Source organism: Colobus angolensis, unplaced genomic scaffold (assembly GCF_000951035.1).
Source record: "Colobus angolensis palliatus isolate OR3802 unplaced genomic scaffold, Cang.pa_1.0 Scaffold141, whole genome shotgun sequence".
In the NCBI taxonomy this organism is placed as follows: Eukaryota; Metazoa; Chordata; class Mammalia; order Primates; family Cercopithecidae; genus Colobus; species Colobus angolensis.
In genome coordinates this window covers 346,313-371,529 of record NW_012114500.1, presented here as the reverse complement: position 1 = coordinate 371,529, position 25,217 = coordinate 346,313, and the positions used below count along the sequence as shown (strand labels likewise).

Below are 25,217 nucleotides of genomic sequence, written 5' to 3'. Positions count from 1 at the left end.
AATGCATAACCTTGTTTTATGTGTCATTCTGTTTAAAGCACCTTAAGTTTTATATATAACATATATATATATATAAAATATGTATATTTTGAGACAGGATTTCACTCTGTCACTCAGCAGGCTGGAGTGCAGAGGCACAATCACAACTCACTGCAGCCTCGACTTCTTGGACTCACGCGATCCTCCCACCTCAGCCTCCCAAGTAGTTTGGACCATGGGCACACGCTACCACACCTGGCTAATTTTTGTTTTTTTGTTGTTGTTATTGTTTTCTGTACAGAGTTTTGTAGTGTTGCTCAGGCTGGTCTCTAATTCCTAAGCTCAAACAATCCACCTGCCTTGGCCTCACAAAGTGCTGGGATTACAGGCGTGAGCCACCGCATCCAGCCTTACACATATATATATTTTTTTAAGAAACAGGGTCTCACTATGTTGCTCAGATCTCAAACTCCTGGTTCTCAAGCAATCCTACCATCTCAGCCTCCCAAGGATCTGGGATTAGAAGCACAAGCCACCACATCCAGTAAAGTTTTTTAATTTATGAAAGTAAGACTTCGTAATTACCAAAAAAGTATACATTATAGAAGAATACATACATGTCATACATGTCAGCATGAACAGGTCTACTGCATTCTAACAGTTGCATAATATTCCTTTGTATGGATTATAATAGCAAATATGTATGCATCAGCATGTAACAGGAATTATTCTAAGTGCTTCCTGTATGTTAACTGACATACAACACTATGAGGTAGATGTCTATTTTATAGATGAAGAAACTGAAGCACAGAGAGGTTACATAACTTGCCCAAGTTCACACTACTGGTGCTCACACTACTATCTTTGTGCTCTTATAGGATAGATCCTTATCCAGACTTGGAATTCTTACATTATAGCCTACACATATTTAAAATTTTAGCAAATATATCAAATATTCCCAAATTGAAATCCAACATGGTTATATCAATCTATACTCCTAGGAACAAACAATAGGTAATAGAGTTCCTGCTTCTCTATTCCCTAGCTAAAATTGGATCTTATCATGTTAATCTTTGACAATTTGATGTTTGAAAAATGCTATTACATTGTTTTAATTTGTTCTTATAATTATGAATTGTGATAAGCAATTATTTAAGTATCTTTTCAAAAACATTAAGTCTGTTACCATTTTTTTTCTATGAGCATTAGAGCTTATGAGGTCACCAAATAATAAGAAATCCATGAAGCACATTAGAACCATGAATTCTGATATGTCTTCCATTTTTATCTTACAATTCAAGAAAAGTTTAGGCAAATCACACAAACCTTGATTATTTCTTTTTCTCTGATATTGTATTTTATATAAATAGTTGACATTTATTAGTGCTCACTATATGTAAGATACTTTGTTCTCGGCTCACTGCAACCTCCGCCTCCCAGGTTCAAGCGATTGTCCTGCCTCAGCCTCCAGAGTAGCTGGGATTACAGGTGCCCGCCACCATGCCTGGCTAATTTTTGTATTTTTAGTAGAAATGGGGTCTCATCATGTTGGCCAGGCTGGTCGTGAACGCCTGACCTCAAGTGATCCACCAGCCTCAGCCTTCCAAAGTGCTGGGATTACAGGTGTGAGCCACCGCACCTGGCCTAGACACTTTATTCTAAACACTTCACATGTAGTAATTTCATTTAATCCTCATAGTAATATATTAGATAGGTAGTATAATTTAGAACATTTTGCAGATGAGGAAAGTGAAGCAGAGAAAGAAGTAACTTCCCTAAGGTCACATAGGTGGTAAGTGATGAAATCAGGATTTGAGTGGTCTGATTTCAAAACTAAGTATTCTTAACCCCTCTGCTATAGACATATTATTTCTGAAATGGTGAATTAAACTGCTTAATGCTTTTCATGCCTGTGAGCTTACTGTCTCTAGACAAATGAAAGAAGCCAATAAAATTTTGCTTTAAAAATATTTACCTTGAATGTTCTTATGAAAAAATAAAAAACTTGACACATTTCTACAAATTTTGCAGAGAAACTTAAAGAAATCCTATGTGATTAAAATGAAGGTGCAATCTGTTATTACATTAGTTGAAAACAGCTGGAAGGATGAACTGTAATAAAATTTGGAAGATGTGACATAAAATATAGGCCATTAGGAGTACAGACAATTTAGGGCCTAGAAGGGCCTGTATGACTGCTGATCAAGATAGACATGGTACAACAGAGCCACACTACCTGGATTCAAATACTGAGTCCATTACTTACCAGTAATGTGAGCTTGGGCAAGTTATTTAACCTCTCTGCACTTTAGTTTCCTCATGTATAAAATGGTATATGGACAGGAAAAAAAAAATAGTGGTTTCAAAGGTAAACCTCAAAGTCACAAGGACAAAAGCTTAAAATAGAATGTGTTGATTTGCAGATGAGCTGCTTTTCACATGGGCAGTTCTATATGACACCATCCAAAATGAATGTATGCCAGGAATACTAAATGCTGGAATCTTCGTAGGGGGATTTAAATATTACAATACTAAAAGAAGTTTAAATATTTGTTCAAAGGCTTCAGTATAAGAGATTTTTTTCTTTTAAACTATTTACCTTCAGTTAGAAAAATGCTGCAGTATTTAAGAGCTAAAACATAACATTTTAAAATAAAACAGCACATAAGATTTTAAAACAGAGGCCAGGCACGGTGGCTCATGCCTATAGTCCCAGCGCGCTTTGGGACTATAGCACTTTTGGGTGAATCACCTGAGGTCAGGAGTTCACGACCAGCCTGGCCAACATGGTAAAACCCCGTCTCTACTAAAAATACAAAAATTAGCTAGGCGTGGTGGTGGGCACCTGTAGTCCCAGCTACTCTGGAGGCGGAGGCAAGAAAATCACTTGAACCCGAGCAGTGAGTTCAGATCGTGCCACTGCACTCCAGCCTGGGCAAAAAGAGTGACATCCCATCTCAAAAAAAAACATATCTTAAAACAGGGACAAAAAAAATCATCATTTCAAACTTCCTTAATTATTTTAATCACCCTTTCCAGGAATAAAATATGTAAGTTATTTGCAAAACCTTCTGGGAAAGAAGTGGCAACCAAGGATAAAGTTACTAAGGCTCTAAATAGTGAAGACAGAAATGGGCTACATATACCTTTATGTCACAGATCTAAGTTTTTCATATTCTTAAATAAAAGGTGTTCATTTAAAATAAAATGTTAAAATAAAACGTTTATTTTAGATGTATAGACATTATTTTAAAAATAATATGAGAAAACATTTAAAACTTACCAAGCTGAATATTTCTTATCCAAACTGATTGTTTTGTTTCTTTTAAGATTTTCTCAAAGTAAACCCCAGCAAAGCCACTTGAAAAACATGCTGTGAGAACTGCCATGAGTCCTACAAACTGAGAACCAGCTGAAAGTTCCTTAGAGTCAAGCTGAGAATCTGAGGGCCACTAAATAAGAAGAAAAGTAAAATTGCAGTTTAATTCCTGTAACATTTTACATAAACATATTGAGAGTCCACTCTTAGACCATAACCTAAAAATGCAACCAATATCATTTTGGGGATTGCAAAGGAGAGCTTTTAAACATAAAACCTTACAATCATTTGATTTTTTTCCTCACAGTGATAATATATTACTATTACAACTTATAATTTCAAAAAGTACCTTAGAAATAATAAATATTTTACATTTCATCTCTTACAGAGACCAATGTTACCTTGAGATAATTCCTTAAAGTTTAATTTATTAAAAAGCACCATCTCAAATATAGGTAGAAGAAAGGAGGAGAATCTCACATCCCCTCTGCTGTATCAGCAAAAGTAGAGATCAGCTGGAAAGTGGTGTGCTAAATCAAGCATAATAAAGGGAAGCTGTTGGGAGGTGAACCCCAAACACTGTCAGGAAAAGATAGTCTATCAGACAGTGAAGGAAAACTCTGAGTACAAGACACTGGAAAATGAAGTGTATTGGAAAGGACTCCAGGATCATTGCACCAGGGATGGTACCCCCCTGGCTTAGATGTTACCCTTAATCTAATCAATTGATATCCTATAACTACTGTTAAATTTTCTTTTGCATCTATTTCTTCCCTCCTCAGTTTGATCTTCTACTAGATGGACTTCTTTTTTGAGACATGGTCTCACTCTGTCACCCCAACTGGAGTGCAGTACATGACAACAGCTCACTGCAGCCTCAACTTCCCTGCACTCAGGTGATCCACCTTAGCTTCCCCAGTAGCTGGGACTACAGCTGCACACAACCACACCCAGTTAATTTCTGTATTTTTTGTAGAGACAGGGTTTTGCCATGTTGCCCAGGATGGTCTCAAACTCCTGGGCTCAAACAATCTGCCTGCCTTGGCCTCCCAAAGTGCTAGGATTGTGGGTGTAAGCCACCACATCCAACCTAGCTGGACTTCTTAAAGCCATTTTTCCTTCTGAAACTGTACTTTTCATAGCTACCAAAGACTTTTCAATCAATATGTTAACTAATTTTTAATAACAAAATTGTTCATTCTCTATTCAGCTTGCCTTCACCACAGAATTAATACTACTGACTACTCATTCCTTACCTCTTGAAATGACCTGCTCTTTTCCGTGTTCTCTTCTCCAATCTTTATATTTATTCTAGTCAACAGACCCTTTTGATGATAGAAATGTTCTGTATCTTCACCCTCAATAGGGTCATCACTATCTTTAAGTGGCTACTGAGAACTTGAAATGTGGGTAGTGCGACCAAGGAACTGAAATTTTAATTTAATTTTAACTAATTAAATTTAAATAGCTACATATGGCTTGTGGCTACCTTATTGGACAGTGCAGTGCTACAGCATATTTATAGGAATCCCCTCTACCCTGGAGAGCTGATTCACAGAAGCACTGACATTTCTTCTGAGCTCAAGTCCAAAATTTTCAGTTGCTGCTATCCAGAAACTTATCTTCTCAAAGCCAATGTGACTAAAATGTACCCATCCCTCTTCAAAGCAAACATACCTTTTGATACCTTTGTATCTATTAAAAATGCCACCATTCAAACTTAAGTTTCTTAATCTCCTTGCTCTCTATTCTCTATGATATTTATTAGTCTAACACTCACTCATACTGATTCTTCCCTTGGAACAACTCTTACATCACTCCTGTGGGACATTCCAATCCCATTAACCTGACAGTTTAGGTCATTGTCATGCTTACTAATTCCTCTCCATTCCTTCAGTCTTTCTCCCAACCAATCTGCCCTGCATGCCTATAGGAGTTCTCTGATATGCCTCTCTCCCTTCCAACTCTCCAGTGAGGCCTTACAGCCGAAAGCAGTCAAGCCTAAGCTCCTGGCTCAATACTGAAGACCACATATAATCTAGGACCAATGTGTATTTTGTAATTTCATCTCTCACCATATCTTTGTCAATTATTTGTTCCAATCAAAGAAGATTATTATCACTCCTTAACTTATCTTGTGCTTATCCACAGATCAACATCTGTATTTTTTTTTAACATACCTTTTATGTAATACTTTTTCTGCTGTTTCCAACCTACTGAAACACAAATAGTGAAAAGTTTTAAGAAGATTTGGTTCTGGCTCTGCCACTACTAGATTGGGATCATAAGCAACTTCATTAACCTCTCTGAGCCTCAATAACTCTTTTGTAAGTTGGGACGAATAATATATCTACCTTAAACAGTTGGGTATAACATGAGATTATAAAGGATAACCACCAAGTGGGGCACCTGGCACATAAGTACTCAGTATGCAAATTTCATTATAATTATTACCTTTCAACACCTAATTTAACTCCAATATCATCCTTGAAGATTTCCCAGGAGTCATCTGTACTTACAGGCTATAAAATCAGTTGACAACTAATCATGTAAAAACAAGTATCATTTGTTTTTCCTGATCTTAAACTGTATTTTGAGTCTTGCTAATTAGGCACTATGAATGGAAGGCGCAGTGAAACACAGCTGCTGCCTTCTAGGAATTTAAGTTGTAGGGGTAAACAGACATACAAATGAGCATTTAACTATAATATAAGTACTTTGGAAAAGATATGTACAAAGTACTATGGTGGTAGAGAAGAAGGCATAAATGTTATGCCTGTGATGTTATGTCTCAGCTGAGTCTTAAAGGTAGGAGTTAGCCAGGCAAAGAAAGGGGAGAAGGCATTGTAGGCACAAGAGAAAGAATGGATAAATGCTCAGCTGTGCAAAATAGCCCCTACAAGCAGCTCAGTTGTAGCAATTCAGAGTGTGAAGTATGCAGCAGAAGAAATGAGTCTGGAACTGTAGGTACATTTCAGAAGGCCCAGTGTGTCACACTAATCACTCTGAGCTTTATCCTATAGGTCTGTGTTCCTGAAGCTTCAGTTATTTGCCTATCATTTTCATGGTTTTGTCAAACTCATGTTCCACCTGAACTATTAATAACTTTCTAATTTAAAATACCTTACTGTTTGAAACAATGCCTACTTTAGCTTACTCTAAGCAATATTTATGAAAATATGAATTTGATTCACCACTTATACTTTTGTAACACTCATTTAAAATAAATATTAAAAATATTAGCCTGGGCACGTTGGCTCACACCTGTAATCCTGGCACTTTAGGAGGCCGAGGCGGGTGGGTCACAAGGTCAGGAGTTCGAGACAAGCCTGGCCAACATAGTGAAAGCCCATCTCTACTAAAAAGTACAAAAAATTAGCCAGTCGTAGTGGCAGGCACCTGTAATCCCAGCTACTTGGAAGGCCGAGGCAGGAGAATCGCTTGAACCCGGGAGGTGGAGGTTGCACTGAGCTGAGATTGTACCACTGCCTTCCAACCTAGGACAAAGTGAGCCTCCATCTCAAAAAAAAAATTAAAAATTTATTCACGATATGAGCACCACACTTCAGGGAAAGTGATGACACGAACTGAGGAATTATCAGGATACAAGTATTAATAAAACCTTCCATCAGAACAAGTATCACTGAGGACTAAAAATAATAATCATCATAATAAATAATAAGGCCAGGTGCGGTGGCTCACATCTAACACTTTGGGAGGCTGAGGCAGAATGATCACTTCAGCCCAGAAGTTTGATACTCGCTTGGGAAACATAATGAGACCCCGTCTCTATATAAATTTTTTTAAAAAGTAAAAAAAAAATTAAAATTAACACCCCCCCGCAGAATAGATGAAATCTCCAAAAATAAAGGTATACCTTAGAAGAAATAACAAACCTGCAAGCAACCCCAGTATTTAAAGGGAGTCTCACAGAAGAGATCCCTATGAAGAAAACCAACAAGGAATCATTAGAAAGATAAAAGAACCAGGAAAAAATGGTATCGTGAAGCTGATAGAAAATAAAAAGGGAGTGGTTAATAATCTCAAATGCTACAGATATCTAGCAAAAATCAACTGCATTTCTTTAAAATGCAGTGTCTTATTTCCCTAATTAGAATGGCCATTTCTGTAGGTAATATAATTTTATCTTGATTAATTCATCTGTATTACTTACACTCCCAATGTAGTATGTCACACAAAGGAAGCCCTCAAAACATGTTAGTTGTGGTGAACAACATTTGCTGGCTTCAACAAGCAATAGAACCATATTCTCCACACAAAATAAATAAGGTTTTGAAACCACGATAAAGATTAAAAAAATACTTATCTTGAATAGTTACCTGTACAAAAGCAACTCCTGTCATCAAAATTACTAGGGACAGCCACTGGTATACACCCAATTTTTTACTAAGCATTGACACAGAAAATAATGCTGTTGTAAGAATTTTCAACTGATACGTGACCTGAAAAAGAAAACGGTAATATTATTAATGTTTGCTTGCTTGTTTGTTCCTTAAGAGTACTATTAGAAATGTATTTTAAGGACTATGGCAGCATGCCTGGTGGTTGCACCTGGCTGGGAACTGGGATCTAAAGCTTCAGTTAATGCCAGTCTCAGGAATCTGTACTATGTACCAGAGAGCTCTGGACACTTTAGGCAATAATGAAAAATGAATTAAACTTTCTTATTGTAAATTAGGTTGCAACAGGCAAGCAAAGACAAAATTGTCTCCATAGCCACTGCCACTCTTGCAGATACACAAGCATGCAATCTAGGAGCCTGGGTATCAACCTGCCCCACCTGCCACAGAGAGCACCTGTGCAGACCATCCAGGGGCCTGAGGACAAGCCTGCCCCACCCACCACTGCTTGCACAGGCCTCCAGGGACTTGAAAACGAGCCTGCTCTGTTTACTGCCCATGTATGCCTCCTGGGGGCTAGCGACTGACCTGAACAACCTGTTGCTACCACTGCTGGCACCCACCCACGCACACAAACTGGGGGCCTGAACATTGGATTGCCCAGCCCTATGCTTTCACCACTGGCATTCATGTACACCGCTTGGGGACCCAAGATTGGCCTACTGCTGCTCCTGCTACTGCCAATGCCACACATGCCACTCAAGAACTGGAAGATCCACCCACCTGCCCAGCCCACTGCTGCCTCCAGCAGCACTAAAACAAGCTGCTGGGAGGCCCAAGGCCCAGCCACCTGAACCTACCACTGCTAGTATCTGCATACACCTCCTAGGGACCCAAGAACCAGCATACCTGGTCCATCACTGCCACCACTGGAGCCTGCCTGGCATCCCCATCCCCAGCAAAGCCTTGTCACAGCCTCCACTGAAAACTTCAGTCGAAGCCACTGAGGAACCAGACAGACCCCACTGACGTTGATTATAGCCAAAGAAATCATATAGAGACTACATATTATTGCACGCACCCAGGATCAAAGCCAAAGCACCCTACCCAACCAACGTTATGCATATAGGAAAATGTAGGAAAATGTCTTTCCCTATGAAAGCTATCTACAAAACTGGAAGAAGTTATTGTTATACCAGATGCAAAGATATCAATGTAAAGACACAAGAAACATGAGAAAGCAAGGAAATATGACACCTCCAAAGGGACACAGTAATTCTCCAGTAACACGTCCCAATGAAAAGAAAATATGAAAGGTCTGGAAAGAACTCAACATAATGATATCTAGAAAGTTTAGTGAGATACAAGAGAACATAAGCGGACAATATAAACAAAATAGGAGAACAATTCATCATCTAAATGAAGTATTCAACAAAGAGATATCATAAAGAAGAACTACACAAAAATCATAGAACTTAAGAATTCAATAAATGAAATAAAAAATCCAATCAAGAGCTTCAGTGTTAGACTAGACGAAACGGAATAAAGAATTTCATAAGCCAGTCACATAAAAAAAAGAGAAAAAAGAATGAAAAAGCCTAGAGTCAACCCAAAAAGATCTTCACCAAAGTACATTATAGTCAAACTATCAAAAGTCAAAAGACAAAGAGAGAATCCTAAAAACAGCAAGAGACAGGCATCAAGTTACATATAAGGGAATCTTCATCAGTCTTAACAGCAGATTTTTTAAGACAAACATTATAGGCCAGGAGAGAATTAGATGATATACTCAAAACACTGAAAGAAAAAAACACTGCCCAATAAAAATACCATACACATTGAAACTATTGTAAAAAAAATGAACGCAAGCTGGGCCCAGACTGGTCTTGAACTCCTGAGCTGAAATGATACACCCACCTCTGCCTCCCAGAGTGCTAGGATTACAGGCGTAAGCCACTGCACCTGACCAAAAGGTGAATTTTTAAAGGCTTTTGTTTTAAATGGAAACCAACAAAGACAAGGAGAATAAAAGAGACAAAACATAAAATTTTGAAAGCTAGGAATCATTTGGATGAGTGGTAAATAAGTTAGAAGACCAAGAAAACTGAATACTAAACTGACAATGAAAAAACTGAGAACCAGTTGGGCACAGTGGCTCATGCCTGTAATCCCAGCACTTTGGGGGCCGAGGCGGGTGCATCACTTGAGGTCAGGAGTTCGAGACCAGCCTGGCCAACATGATGAAATCCAGTCTCTACTAAAAATACAAAAATTAGCAGGGCGTGGTGGTGTGCACCTGTAATCTCAGTTACTCAGGAGGCTGAGGCAGGAGAATCGCTTGAACCTGGGAGGCAGAGGTTATAGTGAGCTGAGATCATACCACTGCACTCCAGCCTGGGCAACAGAACATCAAAAAAAAAAAAAAAAAGAGAATGCAAAGCCAGACATGGTAGAGTGTGACTGAGGTCTAGCTACCTGGAAGGATGAGGCAGGAGGACAAATTGAGCCCAGGAGTTTGATACTGTAGTGAACCATAATTGTGCCTGTGAATAGCCACTGCACTCCAGCCTGGGAAGCATAGCAAGACATCTCTCTTTTAGAAAATAAAAAATAAAAAATAAATATAAATAAATTTTTTAAAATTAAAAAACAGGTAAATAAATTTTAAAAAATATAATGAAAGATAAAGTCTTTCCTAGATAAGGAAAAACTGAGGAAATTAATCACCACTAAACCAGCCATATAAGAAATGCTGGCCAGGCGCTGTGGCTCATGCCTGTAATCCCAGCACTTTGAGAGGCCAAGGCGGGAGGATCATGAGGTCAGGAGATTGAGACCATCCTGGCTAACATGGTGAAACCCCATCTCTACTAAAAATACAAACAATCAGCAGTAGCCAGGCAAGCTCCCAATAAACTTTCAGGTGTTTAGGCGCGGTGGCTCACGCCTGTAATCCCAGCACTTTGGGAGGCAGGGGCGGGAGGATCATGAGGTCAGGAGATCAAGACCATCCTGGCTAACATGGTGAAACCCCATCTCTACTAAAAATACAAATAATTAGCCGGGCGTGGTGGTGGGCGCCTGTAGTCCCAGCTACTCTGGAGGCTGAGGCAGGAGAATGGCGTGAACCCGGAGGCGGAGCTTGCAGTGAGCCAAGATCATGCCACTGCACTCCAGCCTGGGCGACAAAGCGAGACTCTGTCTCAAAAAAAAAAAAAAAGAAAAGAAAAGAAAAAAGAAAAAGAAATGCTTAGGCCAGGTGCCTGTAATCCCAACACTTCGGGAGGCCGAGGCGGGCAGATCTCTTAAGCTCAGGAGTTTGAGACCAGACTGGGAAACATGATGACACCTCGTCTCTAAAAAAATACGAAAGTTAGCCGGGCATGGTGGTGTGCACGGTAGTCCCAGCTACTTGGGAGGCTGAGGGAAGATGGCTTGAGCCTGGGAAGCAGAAGTTGCAGTGAGCTGAGACTGTGCCCCTGCACTCTAGCTTGGGTGATAGAGCCAGATCTTGTCTCAAAAACAAAGAAAGTGCTTACAGGAGTCCTGCACTTGAAAGTCAGTATCTACCATGATAAAAACACATGAAAGTATAAAACTCACTGGAAAACCAGATACACAAATGACAAAGTGAAAGGAGTCAAACATTAACACTACAGAAAACCAACCAGAAAACAACTGACAAAATGACAGGAATAATCTCCATGTATCAATAATAACTGTGAATGTAAATAAATTTCCCACATAAAAGATATGGACTGGCAAAATGGACTTAAAAAACCATAAGTTAACTACACACTACCTACAAGAAATGCAGTTCACCTGTAAAGACAAACATAAACTGAAAGTAAAGGGGTAGAGAGATATTCCCTGCAAACAGAAACAAAAAATGAGCAGAAATAGCTATACCTATGTAAAATAGACTCTAGGTCAAAAACGGTAGAAACAGACAAAGAGGTAATTATTGTCTGGACGGAGGGAGGGAGGGAACAAAAGAACAAAGGGATTAAAATAGCGCATTTCCGGGTTCTTCATTATCAACTTTCCGGCGCCGGGGAAAGACACAGGTCGACTGCGCAGGCGCAGTCTGACGTCTGACGGAGAAAATCGAAACCTACCTAGCTGCGCCTACGGCCCCGCCCCCGACCCGCCTATGTCCCGCCCACTGCCCGCCCACTCCCAGGCCCAGGACATAAAAGCCGCTCCCCGCCGACGCGCGGCGCAAACTTCCTCGGTTCCCTGCTCCTATGCGGACCTAGGAATCTCGCCCGAGAATGCCGGAGCGACTTCCTAGGCCTCCATCGACGGAGACCGGTGAACCTCGCCCCTCCTTCACATTGGCTAATTAATAAAGTTTTCTTTTACCCTGCCTACTTGCCTGTTCTCTGGCACTTACTCTAGTGGTCGTCTGGAGCAAATCAATTATATAATGATAAAGGGATCAATTCAACAAGACTGTAGAGCAATTCTAAATATATATACACCCAACACTGCAGCACCTCGATATATTAAGCAAATACTGGTAGCTCTAAAGAGAGATACAGACTCCAATACAGTAACAACTGGGGACTTCACAATCCCACTCTCAGTATTGCACAGACATCATCTAGAAAGAAAATCAACAACAAAAAAAATTAGAGCATTTAAACTACACTTTATACCTAATGGAACTCCCAGATATTCACAAAACACTTCATCTAACAGTTGCAGAGTGCACATGCTTCTCATCAGCACATGCAGCATTCTCCAGAATAGAATATATATTAGGCCACAAATCTCAACAAATTTTTAAAAGTTGAAGTCATATCAAGTATCTTCTCAGACCAAAACAGAAAATTTTCTTTTTTTCCTTTTCTTTTTTTTTTTTTCAGATGGAGTTTCAAACTTGTTGCCCACGCCATTGAGTGCAATGGCCACCATGCCTGGCTAATTTTTGTATTTTTAGTAGAGACAGTGTTTTACCATGTTGGCCAGGCTGGTCTCAAACTCCTGACCTCAGGTGATCCACCCGCCTTGGCCTCCTGATGTGCTGGGATTACAAGCATGAGCCACTGTGCCCAGTCTAGAAAAATTTCTTAAAAACAAATATAAATTGGAACACAACATACCAAAACCTATGAGATACAGTAAAAGCAGTGACAAAAGGGAAATTCACAGCAATAAATGCCTACATCAACAAATTAGAAAGATTCACATAAACAACCTAATGTACCTCGAGAAGCTAGAAAAGCAAGAACAAACCAAACCCAAAACTAAAAGAAGGAAAGAAATAATAAAGATGGGCAGGCCAGGCATGGTGGCTCATAGCTATAATCCCAGCACCTTGGGAGGCCAGGCGGATCACTGGAGGCCAGAAGTTCAAGACCAACCTGGGCAACATAATAAGACCCTGTCTCTACCAAAAAAAAAAATTAACCAGGCATGGTAGCACACACCTATATTCTCAGCTATTAAGGAGGCTGAGGTGGGAGGATTTCTTGAGCCCAGGAGGTTGAGGCTGCAGTAAGCTAAGACTGCGCCACGGCACTCCAGTGTGGGCAACAAAGTGAGACTGTCTCAAACAAACAACAACAAAAGATCAGAACAGAACTAAATGAAATAGAGACTAAACAAAAATACAAAGGATGAAATAAAAGAAAAATTGGTTTTGTGAAAAAATAAGTAAAATCAATAAACTACAAACTAACCAAGAAAAAAAGAGGGAAGACCCAAATAAAATCATAAACAAAAAAGGAGACAGTACAGACGATACCACAGAAATACAAATGATCATTAGAGACTATTACGAACAACTACATACTAGCAAACTGAAAAACCTACAAGACATAGATCGATTCCTAGACTCATACAACCTACCAAGATTGAACAAAGAAGAAATTAAAAACCTAAACAGACCGATAACAAGTAACAAGATTCAATCACACTTAAAAGGCCTCCCAGAAAAGGAAAGTCCAGGACTGGACAACTTTACTTCTGAATTCTACTGACCTTATAAAGAAGAACTAACACCAATTCTCCTCAAAGTATTCCAAAAAAATCAAATGAAGGGAATTCTTCCTAACTCATCCTGTGAGGGAGGCCAGCATTACCCTGATACCACAACCAGACAAGCACACAACAAAAAAGAAAACTACAGTTGAATATTCCTGAATAGAACAATAGAGAACCCAAAAATCCTGAACTAAATATTAATACTAGCAAATCGATTCCAAGAGCACATAAAAAAGATTGTTTACCATAATCAAGTAGGATTTATCCCAAGGATGCAAAGATGGTTTAACATATATGCAAAATCAATAAATGTAATACATCATATCAACAGAATAAAGAATAAAAATCTTATGACCATCTCAATAGATGCAGAAAAAGCATTTGATAAAATTTAAAATATTCCTAGGAACATATCTCAACATAATAAAGGCCATAAATGACAAACACACAACTAGTATCATACTGAATGGGGAAAAGCTGGAAGGCTTTCCTTTAAAAACTGGAACAAAATAGGGCAAAAGAGAGAAATAAAAGGCATCCAAACTGGAAAAGAGGGAGTCAAATTGTCCCTCTTTGCAAATGACATGATCTTATATACAGAGGACGCTAAAGATTCCATTAAAAAACTCTTAAAGAGCTGATAAACAAATTCAGTTGTTTCAGGATACAAAATCAACATACGAAAATCAGTAGCATTTCTATAAACCAATAACAAGCTAACTGAAAAAGAAATAAAGAAAGCAACCTTATTTCCAATAGCTACCAAAAAAAAAAAAAATTCTAGGAATAAATTTAACCAAGGAAGTAAAAGAGCTCTACAAGAAAAACTACAAAACACGGATGAAAGAAATGGAAGAGGACACAAATGGGAAGATATCCCATGCTTGTGGATTAAAAGAATATTGTTAAAATCACCGTATTACCAAAAACAATCTATGGATTCAGGACAATCCCCATAAAAATACCAATGACACTCTTCAAAGAAACAGAAAAAAACAATCCTAAAATTCACATGGAACCACAAAACCCTGAATAATAGCCAAAGCAACCCTGAGCAAAAAGAACAAAGCTAGAGGCATCACACTATGACTTCAAAATATACTACAAGGCTATAGTATACAAGACTATGGAATTTGTTTAATAACAGGCACAAAGACCAATGGAACAAAATAGAGAATCCCAAAATACATTTACAAGTTTACAGCCAACTGATTTCTGATGAAGGTGCCAGAAGCATACAATAGAAAAAGGACATCCTCTTCAATAAATGACGCTGAGAAAATTGGATGTGAATATGAAGAAAAAGAACACTAGATCCCATCTCTCACCATATTAAAAAAACAACTCAAAATGAATTAAAGACTTAAACATAAGACTGAAAACTATAAAACGACTAGTAGAAGAAAACAGAGGAGAAATGTTTCAGGACATTGGTCAGGGCAGATTTTATGGCTGTTATTTCAAAAGCACAGGCAATGCTTGCTTCAGCAGCACATATACTAAAATTGGAATCATACAGAGAAGATTAACATGGCCCCTTCATAAGGATGACAAACAAATTCATGAACTGTTCCATATTTTTAAAAATATACAAATAAATACATAAGAAAAAAAGCACAGGCAATGAAAACAAAAATAGAATAATGGAACTATACTAAACTAAAAAACTTCTGCAAAGCAAAGAAAACAATAAAGAGACAATCTGTAGAATGGGAGAAAATATTTGCACTAATCTTCTGACAAGAAACTAATATCCATAATATATAAAGAACTCCAGAGCATAAGAACAAATAATCCCATTAAAAAGTGAGCAAAGGACCTCAATAATCATTTCTCAAAAGAAGACATACAAGTAGTCAACAGGTATATGAAAAAATGCTCAACATCACTAGTCATCAGGGAAATGCAAATCAAGACCACAGCGACATATCATCCTACCCCCTGTTAGAATAACTATTATCAAAAAGACAAAAAATAACCAGTGCTGGTGAGTATGTGGAGAAAAAGGAGCTCTTGTACACTGCTGCTGAGAATGTAAATTAGTACAGCCTCTATGGAAAACAGTACAAAGCATTCTCAAAAAACTTAAAATAGAACTACCAGACAATCCAGCAATCCCACTACTGGGTATTTATCCAAAGGAAAGGAAATCAGTATATCAAAGGGATACCTTTAGCCCTATATTTATTGCAGCATTGCTCACAATAGCTAAGACATGAACTCAACCTAAGTGTCCGTCAATGGATAAATGCATAAAGAAATACTACTCAGATATAACAAGAATGAGATCCTGTCATTTGCAACAACAAGGATGCAACTGGAGGCCATTATGTTAAGTGAAACAACCCAGGCACAGAAAGACAAATATCATATTTTCACTCACATGTGGAAGCTAAAAAGAAAAAAAAGGAAAAAAAATGGGGGGGGGTCTCATGGAGATAGAGAGTAGAATGATAGCTACCAGAGGATGGGAAAGATACAAGGGCAGGGGGAGGAATAAAGAGAGATTGGTTAATGGGTACAAAAATTGAGTTAGATAGAAGGAATAAGTTCTAGTGTTAGCATAGGAAGGTGACTACGGTTAACAATAATTTACTCAAAATTTCAAAATAACTAGAAGAGAAGATCTGAAATGTTCCCAACACAAAGAAATGATAAATGTTTGCGGAGATGAATATCCTAAATACCCTGATTTGATCATTACACGTTGGATGCATGTATCAAAATATCACATGTACCCCATAAATATATACAATTATTATGTATAAGAAAAAAAGCTTTTTAAAAAAAGAAGTGTATTTTAAGTACCTGATAAGTAGCTGCATCTAGATTTGATAGTGCCACATACAGTAAATTATTCTGAAGAGTATAGATCCCTGATGGAATAGCAAGTTTAAGTGTTTCCATAGGTTTATTAAGAATTTCATCATGTAGTACTCGATTCAGTGCTCTTAGACTACATTCTAGAAAATAATATGAGAAAAATCAGTAAGTAAGTAACTCTGAATAAGTTACATATCTGCTCTGAAGATCTCAATTTTCTCACCTATAGAAAAAGAAAATTGAGCTACATGTCAAGATACTTTTAGGACTAAAATATATCTTTATGATGCTGATTTTTTAAATGTTAAATATTATAATGTATTAAGAAACCTTATATTCTTTTATTCTGATATATAATCAAATTTATCTTATATATATATACATATATATAATATACAAACACATACAAACACTTATTTCTGACAGCCAAAAGCTCAAAGTTTTAATCTGTCAACCAAGTATTCTTAGTTTATTATAGCAATGTTATAAAAACTTGTATTTTGTGCATTTTGTTTATCATCAGCCATTCATGCCAATTAGTAATTGTGAAGATTTTATTCATAAAAAGAAGGTAAATCAGTTAGGGAACGGGTTTGGTTGCAAACAACAGAAAACCCAACTAACACTAGTTCAACCCATAGGGATTTGTCTCACATAGGATGAGTCCAGATCCAAAGCTTTTATAGAGACTCAGGGACCCAGGCGCACTCTCTGTAAGCATACCTCGTTTAATTATGCTTCATTTTATTACATTTTTCAAATATTGCATTTTCTTCCAAATTGAAAACTTGTGGCAACCCTGCACCAAGCAAGTTGCAAAGGGTGCCACAGTGTCTAGCTGTGAAAGGAGGGGAAAAGTCCCTGGGGTGGACAAAGGACTCTAAGAAAAGTGGGAAGGTGGATCCTGAAAGCAAATGAACCCACTCCTAAAAGTGACTGTCAGGCTGGGCACAGTGGCTCATGTCTGTAATTAGCCAGCATCTTGGGAGGTCAAAGTGAGTGGATTGCTTGAGGCCAGGAGTTCAAGACCAGCTTGATCAACATAATGAGAACCTCTTAAAAAAAATAATAATAATAAATAAATAAAGTTTTTAATTAGCTGGGTGTTGTGGCATGCACCTGTAGTCCCAGCTATCCAGGAGGCTGAGGCAGGAGGATCAATTGAGCCCAGGAATTTGAAGTAGCAGCGAGCTATGATTGCATAACTGCACTTCAGCCTGAGCAAAAAAACAAGATCCCCATCTCAAAAAAAAAAAAAAAAAAAAAGTGACTGTCACTGGCTTAAAAACAAACCAGATGAGCTCTAGCACAGGCTGCCAACCAGTGGTCTGGAAGAAGGCTTGTTCTTCCACTTCTCCCACCCTGACTGCGACATTGAGACTGAAGAAAACTCAACGTGGTGCCACTAATGGGTCTAGGTGCCATCAACCAGGAGAGGAAAAAAAGAGAAAGCTGGGGCCAGAGGATTTCAGAGTTATGAGGAACCAGCTCTTTCTTGGTTCCATGAATCTCTCATACAGCATTATCTTTTAAAGACCTTCCAGTATCTGTGTTGGAAATCCTCTAACCACTGCAGCCCATTCTGGCGATAAACAGGCTGAAATGAATATTCTAGGTTCAGGTGGATTATCAAAGAGACAGCAGGATTATCTCTTTCCTGTTAATACAATGCTGCTACAAATTAAGCCTGTGTCTCTTCATATGGCAAATTATTAAAATTATGTCCAAGAGAGGTACACTTACAAAAAAGACATAGCAGAAAAACAGAATAACTGCACTAGAGTAGAATAACAGGTTTTAAAAATTTCTGTGATATAACCTTGATAAAAAAATTCCTGGATGGTTTTATATATATATATATATATATATTATATATATATAAAAGATCGTAATATATGTCCAATTTTTGGAAACCAAAATGTTCCTGGTATGTGATAATATCAACTAAGCATTATTCTAAGATCCATATATATATATACACACACACACACACACATGTGTATATATATAAAACTATATATAAAACATATAACTGTATATATTTTGGCTTTTTAATCTTCATGCTTTTCATCTGTTGTATACATTGCAATAAAGTCGTCAAAGTACTGCTGCATCTCTCATTCTTGTTTCAGGCAGCAAAAAAAAAAAAGAGAGGAAACAGCAGCTTAGCAGGGATCTTCTTGGTTCTCACTGAACAGAATTGTGTTGCATAACTATCCATAGCTGCAAGGAAGCTGGGAAGTTGTTTCCTTTATTTCCTCCACGTTAGAGCCAAGAAAGGGATTGAAAATGAACTTTGAACTGGCCAATTTTATGGTATCAGTCACGAAAAATGGCCAAAGATCTTTTAGAGATACATACATAAACTCCTCAAAAAAATGAGAAATTCTAAGGAACCCTAGAATTAGGGTTCTAAGGTGCCTAGAATTATTCTAATTATTCTAATTCTAAGGAACCCTAGAATTATTTACCAATAATGACACTTTAGACAAATTTTTCTCTCAATATAAAATAGGAAAAGTTTGATTATGAAAAGTTTTTTGAAATACAAAAATACTTTAAAATTACTACCTGGTACTCACCCTCTCCTCACCCCAAAATAATAATTGAACAATTCTTAACTAAGATAAAAGTTACCAAAAAGTTTTCTTCTTAGTTTTACCAGGAAAGAAAACTAAAATATTACCTTAATTTTATGTTATTTTATTTTTTGAGATGGGAGTCTTGCTATGTTACCCAGGCTAGATCCCAACTCTCGAACTTAAGCAATCCTCCTGCCTCAGCCTCCCAAGTAACTGGGACTATAGGTGTGCACCGAACCTGATTATTTTTTAATTTTTAAATTCAATTTTTAAATAATCACCAATTCCTGGTATTAAGACTTTCTATTTTTGCCAATTTGAGGGCAGTGAAATTGTGTCCTGTGGTTTTAATCTGATTTCCTCGATTGCTAGTGAAGTTGAGCATCTTTTTATATATGTATCTGCCATGCAGGTTTCTTCTTCTACGAATTACCTGTATATCCTTTGCCCCCTTTTCTATTAAGTTTCTATTAACTGTGATTGAGTTGCAGGAGTAATTGTAATTCTGGATATTAATTATTGGTGGTTACAAGTTATATAAATATCTTCTCTGAATTTGTGACTTGTCTTCTTACTTGATTTGATTTACAGATGTTTTTCAATTTAATATACCCTAAATTATCTATTTTTTCTTTTATGTCTTATTTGTACCTTTTGTATGTTGTTTGAAATCATTCACAATAGTAAGGTCATAAAGTTTTGCTTTTTAAATGTCAATCTTTAATTCACCTGGAATCTATTTTTCTGTATGGTGTGTCTACAGATGCTTTGGTTCACTGACAGTTGGTTTTACCACATTTTCACCACATCTTTCTACAATGCAACTGTTTGTGTCAAAGATATCTTTGGCTCCACAATGTTAAATGCAGTGAATACTTCTGCTTATCTATACCTTAGCAGCAAAAACACTACTATCTCAGCTTGGCTATTACGTTTCCATTTATCTTTTTATTTTCCTTCAGTCTTCGTTTGCTGATTCCTCCTGTGGAACCTGACCTCTAAATATTGGGAATGCAACAGAGCTCAGTCTTTGGCCTTCTCTTCTTCTAGTATACACTAGGTGATCTCATTCAATCCTTGGCTTCAAAGCAAAATGTAAATTGACAAATTCTTGAGTTCCATATGCATAGACTCTACTATTTGACATCTCAATGGGAATGCTTATAGCTGTCTGAAACTTAATGATGCAAAAAGCAGCTTTAATTTCCCCCCAAACCTATTTCTATATATCATTAATTGTAGTACTCATTCACCCAATAGTTTAATCTAAAAACCTAGCACTTATTCCTCAAACTGGATTCTTCCTTTCTTCTGACTTTCACATATTCAATCTTTTAACAAGTCATGTCAGATGTAGTTTGAAAGAAAATACACAAAAAGGACCAGGTGTGGTGGCTCATGCCTATAATCCCAGCACTTTGGGAGGCCGAGGTAGGTGGATCACCTGAGGTCAGGAGTTCGAGACCAGCCTGGCCAACCTGGTGAAATCCTGTCTCTACTAAAAATACAAAAAGTAGCAAGGTTTGGTAGCACGCCCCTGTAATCATAGCTACTCGGGAGGCTGAGGCATAAGAATCACTTGAACCTGGGAGGTGGAGGTTACAGTGAGCCAAGATCGTGCCATTGTACTCCAGTCTAGGCAACATAGTGAGACTCAGTCAAAAAGAAAAAAAAGGAAGGGAGGGAGGGAGGGAGGAAGGATGGACATAAAAAGTCAAAAAAAAAAACCATAAAAATTCACCATCATTAGTTATTAGAGAAACACAAATCAAAACCACAATGAGGTACTACTTTACACCTATTAGAATGGCTATTTAAAACAACAACAACAAAATATTAAGTGCTGGTGAAGATGTGAAGAAACAGGAACCCTTGTACTTTGCTGGTGGAGATGTAAAATGGTCCAGTTGCTGTGAAAAACAGTTTGATGGTTCCTTAAAAAGTTAAACATAGAATTATCATATGACCCAGCAATTCCACTCCTAAATACATACCCAAAAGGAATGACAACAGGGACTCAAACAGATACTTGTATATCTACCGAAGCATTACTCATTGTTCTTTTCAGTATTATTCACAATAGCCAAAAGGTGGAAACAACCTAAGTGTCCATCAACACATGGATGAATCAACAAAATGTGCTATGTCCATACAATAGAATGTTATTCAGCCATAAAAAGGAATACAGTTCTGATACATGTTACAACGTGAATAAATCTTGAAAATATTTTGCTAAGTGCCAGACCTAAAAGGACAAATGTATGATTCTCCTTACATGAAATATTTAAAATAGGCAAATTCATAGAGCCAGAAAGTGAATCAGAGGTTACTAGAGGCTGTGAGTAAGGGAGAATGGGGCTTATTACTTAACAGTTACAAAGTTTTTGTTTAAAGTGCTAAAAACATTTTAGAAATAGATAGCGGTCATGGTTGTACAACATTGTAAAAGTAATGACAAAGAAGTGTACACTAAAAATAGTTAAGATGGCAAATTTTATGTTATATCTATATACTTTACCACAGGTTTAAAAAATTAGAATTGAAATATACCAAAAAACCATTAAATAATATACTTTAAACACATAAATTATATGGCTCATGAATTATCTCAATAGAACTGTTTTTAAAAACTACATAAAATTAGTCACTGCTGGACTAATCAATAAAGCAAATAAAATAGTTGTTTACATTAGTAAAAAAATTATGATTCTTCTAAACTTCTAACAGTAACAGATTTATAAAACTTACTCTTACTCTCAAATTATTATAAATGCAAGAAACTATTTTATATTTACAGAATTAACCAGAAGATATGAATTATGATACAGATTAAAATAAAATGGTTTTACTACTAGACTTAAAATGTCTTAAGAAAAATTTTAAAATACTGAAATGTTCTTCATACTAGGCCATTCCACAATGCAAGAGTGCAAATGTGTAGTTACCAATATATATATGCAAACTAAATAAACTGCATTGATTAAAAACAAAAAACCTAGATACCTACTGCTCTCTTTGTAGACTAATAAAATGCAGGCCATTATCTTCAAAAGTTCAGCAACAACCACTGCTGTTGAAGATAGATAACGAGGTCCTTCTTCTTTTAAAGTTCTAGAATAACGCATTGTTAGAACCAAACTGGTAGTCTGAAAGACCAAAATTCCCAGGGAAAGGTATTTTAGGTTGGCGGACATTGTTTTATCTTCATTTGCCTGAAAAACAAAAAAAGCGGGGCAAATAAATAAGATAAAAACATATGAAAACTAGTATATTAAAAAACACCAAGAGGGAGAAGGGAGAGGACCTGCAGGTCTCTCCTCCACCTGCCACCAAAAAGAATAAATAAAAAAAAGAAAAACAAACAAACCAAGAGACTCTTGTTCCAGACAAGATAGAATAAGCACACACCACCTTATTCTTTCTGCTAATTACAACCGAAAACCTTGAATTGGAAACAAAAAGTAACTACTGACTCTGAAATGTGAAGAAAATAAGGTAAATTGGCTAGAGACATCTTGAGGGATGACTCAGCAGTGAATTCCCTAGAGATTTTTTTTGCTACAGATGTAACCTACTTTGGGTGCTTCAGCAGCCCACAACCTGAAACTGCTCAAAGGCATAGAACAACAACAACAACAAAAGCCCCAAGAAAAACATACTTTCTCTAACCAAAGGCCTGAGAAGGCAAGAGTATTTCAGAACAAAATCTTTTCAACTGGTTACTGTGTAATCAGCAAGAAAGAACTAACTGACCATCCTCATCTTGAACCAATGAGAGCAGAGGTGGTGGCCCTTCCCCCTCCCACTAGGGGTTAGAGCCACAGAAACTGTGGGACAGAGCCCTGCTGACCATTGCTGCCCTATAGAAGGCAAATGTTTGCAAGGAAGCAGTACATTTCCTCCCTCCCCAGTGGCTGTCCATTAACATAGAAGATTTAAATAGGAAAGAGTCTCACAATATAATATGCAAAAAGTTCAGGAAACAATCCAAAGTAAGTATATTTATTATACCAACAAAGAAAAAAGGTCTCAGCTTGCATGAGTAAGGACAACCAACAGACAACAATGCGGAGATGACACAGTTGTTGCAATGGTCAGAAAAGAATTTCAAGCAAGCTATCTTAAAAATGCAGCAACAAGCAATTATGAAGACTTAAAATAATTTTAGACTCATACAGTTTAAAAAATAGTACAAGAGTTCACATGTACCCCTCACCCAGCTTCCCCCAATGATACTAATTCAAAATCCCTATATTTTCCCTAAAGCAATTCAGTATTACTCCTGGAGACTCACTTTAAATATTAAGACATATATAGGTTAAAAAGTAAAAGGACAAAAAAAGACACATCATGAGAAAAATAACTAAAAAAATTAAAGAAACTTTATTAATATCAGTCAAAATGGGTTACATAAGATTTATTTTTGGAATCAAAGAAGGACATTTCATCATGATAAAAGCATCAATACATTAGAAAAATACAATCATTTTAAATATATATGTGCCTAATAACATACCTTCAAAATACATAACACAAAAACTAACATAACTAAAGGGGAAAACAGGTAAATGCAGTCATAATTAAAGATTTTTACCCTACCTTTCTCAGTAATTAATAAAATAACAACAAAAAAGAAAACCCAGTAAGAATACAGAAAATCTAAATACTATCAACCACCATTACCGTGGTAGACATAAAAATGATCTACCTGGCCGAGCGCAGTGGCTCACACCTGTAATCCCAGCACTTTGGGAGGCTGAGGCAGGCGGACCATGAGGTCAAGAGATCGAGACAATCCTGGCTAACATAATGAAATCTCGTCTCTACTAAAAATACAAAAATTAGCTGGGCATGGTGGCATGCAACTGTAACTGTAGTCCCAGTTGCTCGGGAGGCTGAGGCAGGAGAATAGCTTGAACTTGGGAGGCGGAGGTTGCAGTGAGCCGAGATCACGCCACTCCACTCCAGCCTGGCGGCAGAGCAAGACTCCATCTCAGAAAAAAAAAAAAAAGAAATCTACTAGATCTTACTTGAATTCAAGGAAGGACAATGCAGAGTGTGTAATACCTGACTGCTTTCCTAGTGAAGATCACATCCTTTGTCATAGATTTAACTGAAGATTCAATTCAATTCTGAACAAAATCTCTGCAAGCTTTTTTGGTAAACAAACAAACAACAAAAACCAAGCAAGCTTATTTTAAAATCATATGGAAATACAAAGGACCTAGACCACCAAAACAATTTTGAAAAAGAAAAACAAAATTGAAAGCCTTAAGCTACCAAACTTCCAGACTTACTATAACTATAAAACTACAGTAATCAAAACTGGTGGCTGGGCGTGGTGGCTCACACCTGTAATCCCAGCACTTTGGGAGGCCAAGGCAGGCAGATCACGAGGTCAGGAGTTCGAGACCAGCCTGGCCAACATAGTGAAAGCTTGTCTCTACTAAAAATACAAAAAATTAGCCGGGCGTGGTGGCGGGCGCCTGTAATCCCAGCTACTCAGGAAGCTGAGGCAGGAGAATTGATTGAACCCGGGAGGCAGAGGTTGCACTGAACTGAGATTGCGCCACTGCACTCCCGCCTGGGCAACAGAGCGAGACACTGTCTCAAAACAGAAAAATAAAATCTGGTATTGGCATGAGGACAGAAGCATAGATCAATGGAACAGAATATAGTCCAGATTTAGATCCATATGTCTCATGAGCTTAGGCTGCTATAACAAAGTATCATAGACTGGGTGGCTTATAAACACAGCAATTTATTTCTCACAGTTCTGCAGGCTGGAAGTCCAAGATCAGAGTGCTGGCATCACTGGGTTCTAGTGAGGCCTCTCTTCTGGGTTCACAGATGTCTGTCTTCTCATTGTATCCTCACATGGCAGAAAATAGAGAGTTCTCTGGGGTCCCTTTTTATAAAGGCACTAATCTCATTCATGAGGGCTCCACTTTCATGACCTAATTACCTCCCATAGGCCCTACTTCTTAACACCATCATACTGAGAGTTAGGATTTCAACATGTGAATTTGGGGAGGCAGGGGACAGAGGGAAGAGCACAAATATTCAGTCTATTAAACCACACATAAACATTGTCAAACAATATTTGACAATGGTACAAAAAAAAGGGACAGTCTTTTCAACAAATAGTTCTGGACTGGAATA

At 37.5% G+C, this 25,217-nt stretch overlaps 1 protein-coding gene across 3 annotated transcripts in view; it reads right to left on the bottom strand.

The window, feature by feature from the left end:
• SLC35A3 (solute carrier family 35 (UDP-N-acetylglucosamine (UDP-GlcNAc) transporter), member A3) overlaps positions 1-25,217 on the bottom strand; it is a 50,362-nt gene that overhangs the window by 10,102 nt on the left and 15,043 nt on the right. For all 3 annotated transcript variants that reach the window (XM_011935164.1, XM_011935167.1, XM_011935166.1), the window contains exons 2-5: positions 22,063-22,267; positions 16,459-16,613; positions 7,639-7,761; positions 3,263-3,431 (exon numbers count right to left, since the gene is read on the bottom strand). In XM_011935164.1, coding sequence (XP_011790554.1) covers positions 3,263-3,431; positions 7,639-7,761; positions 16,459-16,613; positions 22,063-22,249 — 634 coding nt within the window. In that variant the 5' untranslated portion in view covers positions 22,250-22,267. The remainder of the gene's footprint in view (positions 1-3,262; positions 3,432-7,638; positions 7,762-16,458; positions 16,614-22,062; positions 22,268-25,217) is intronic.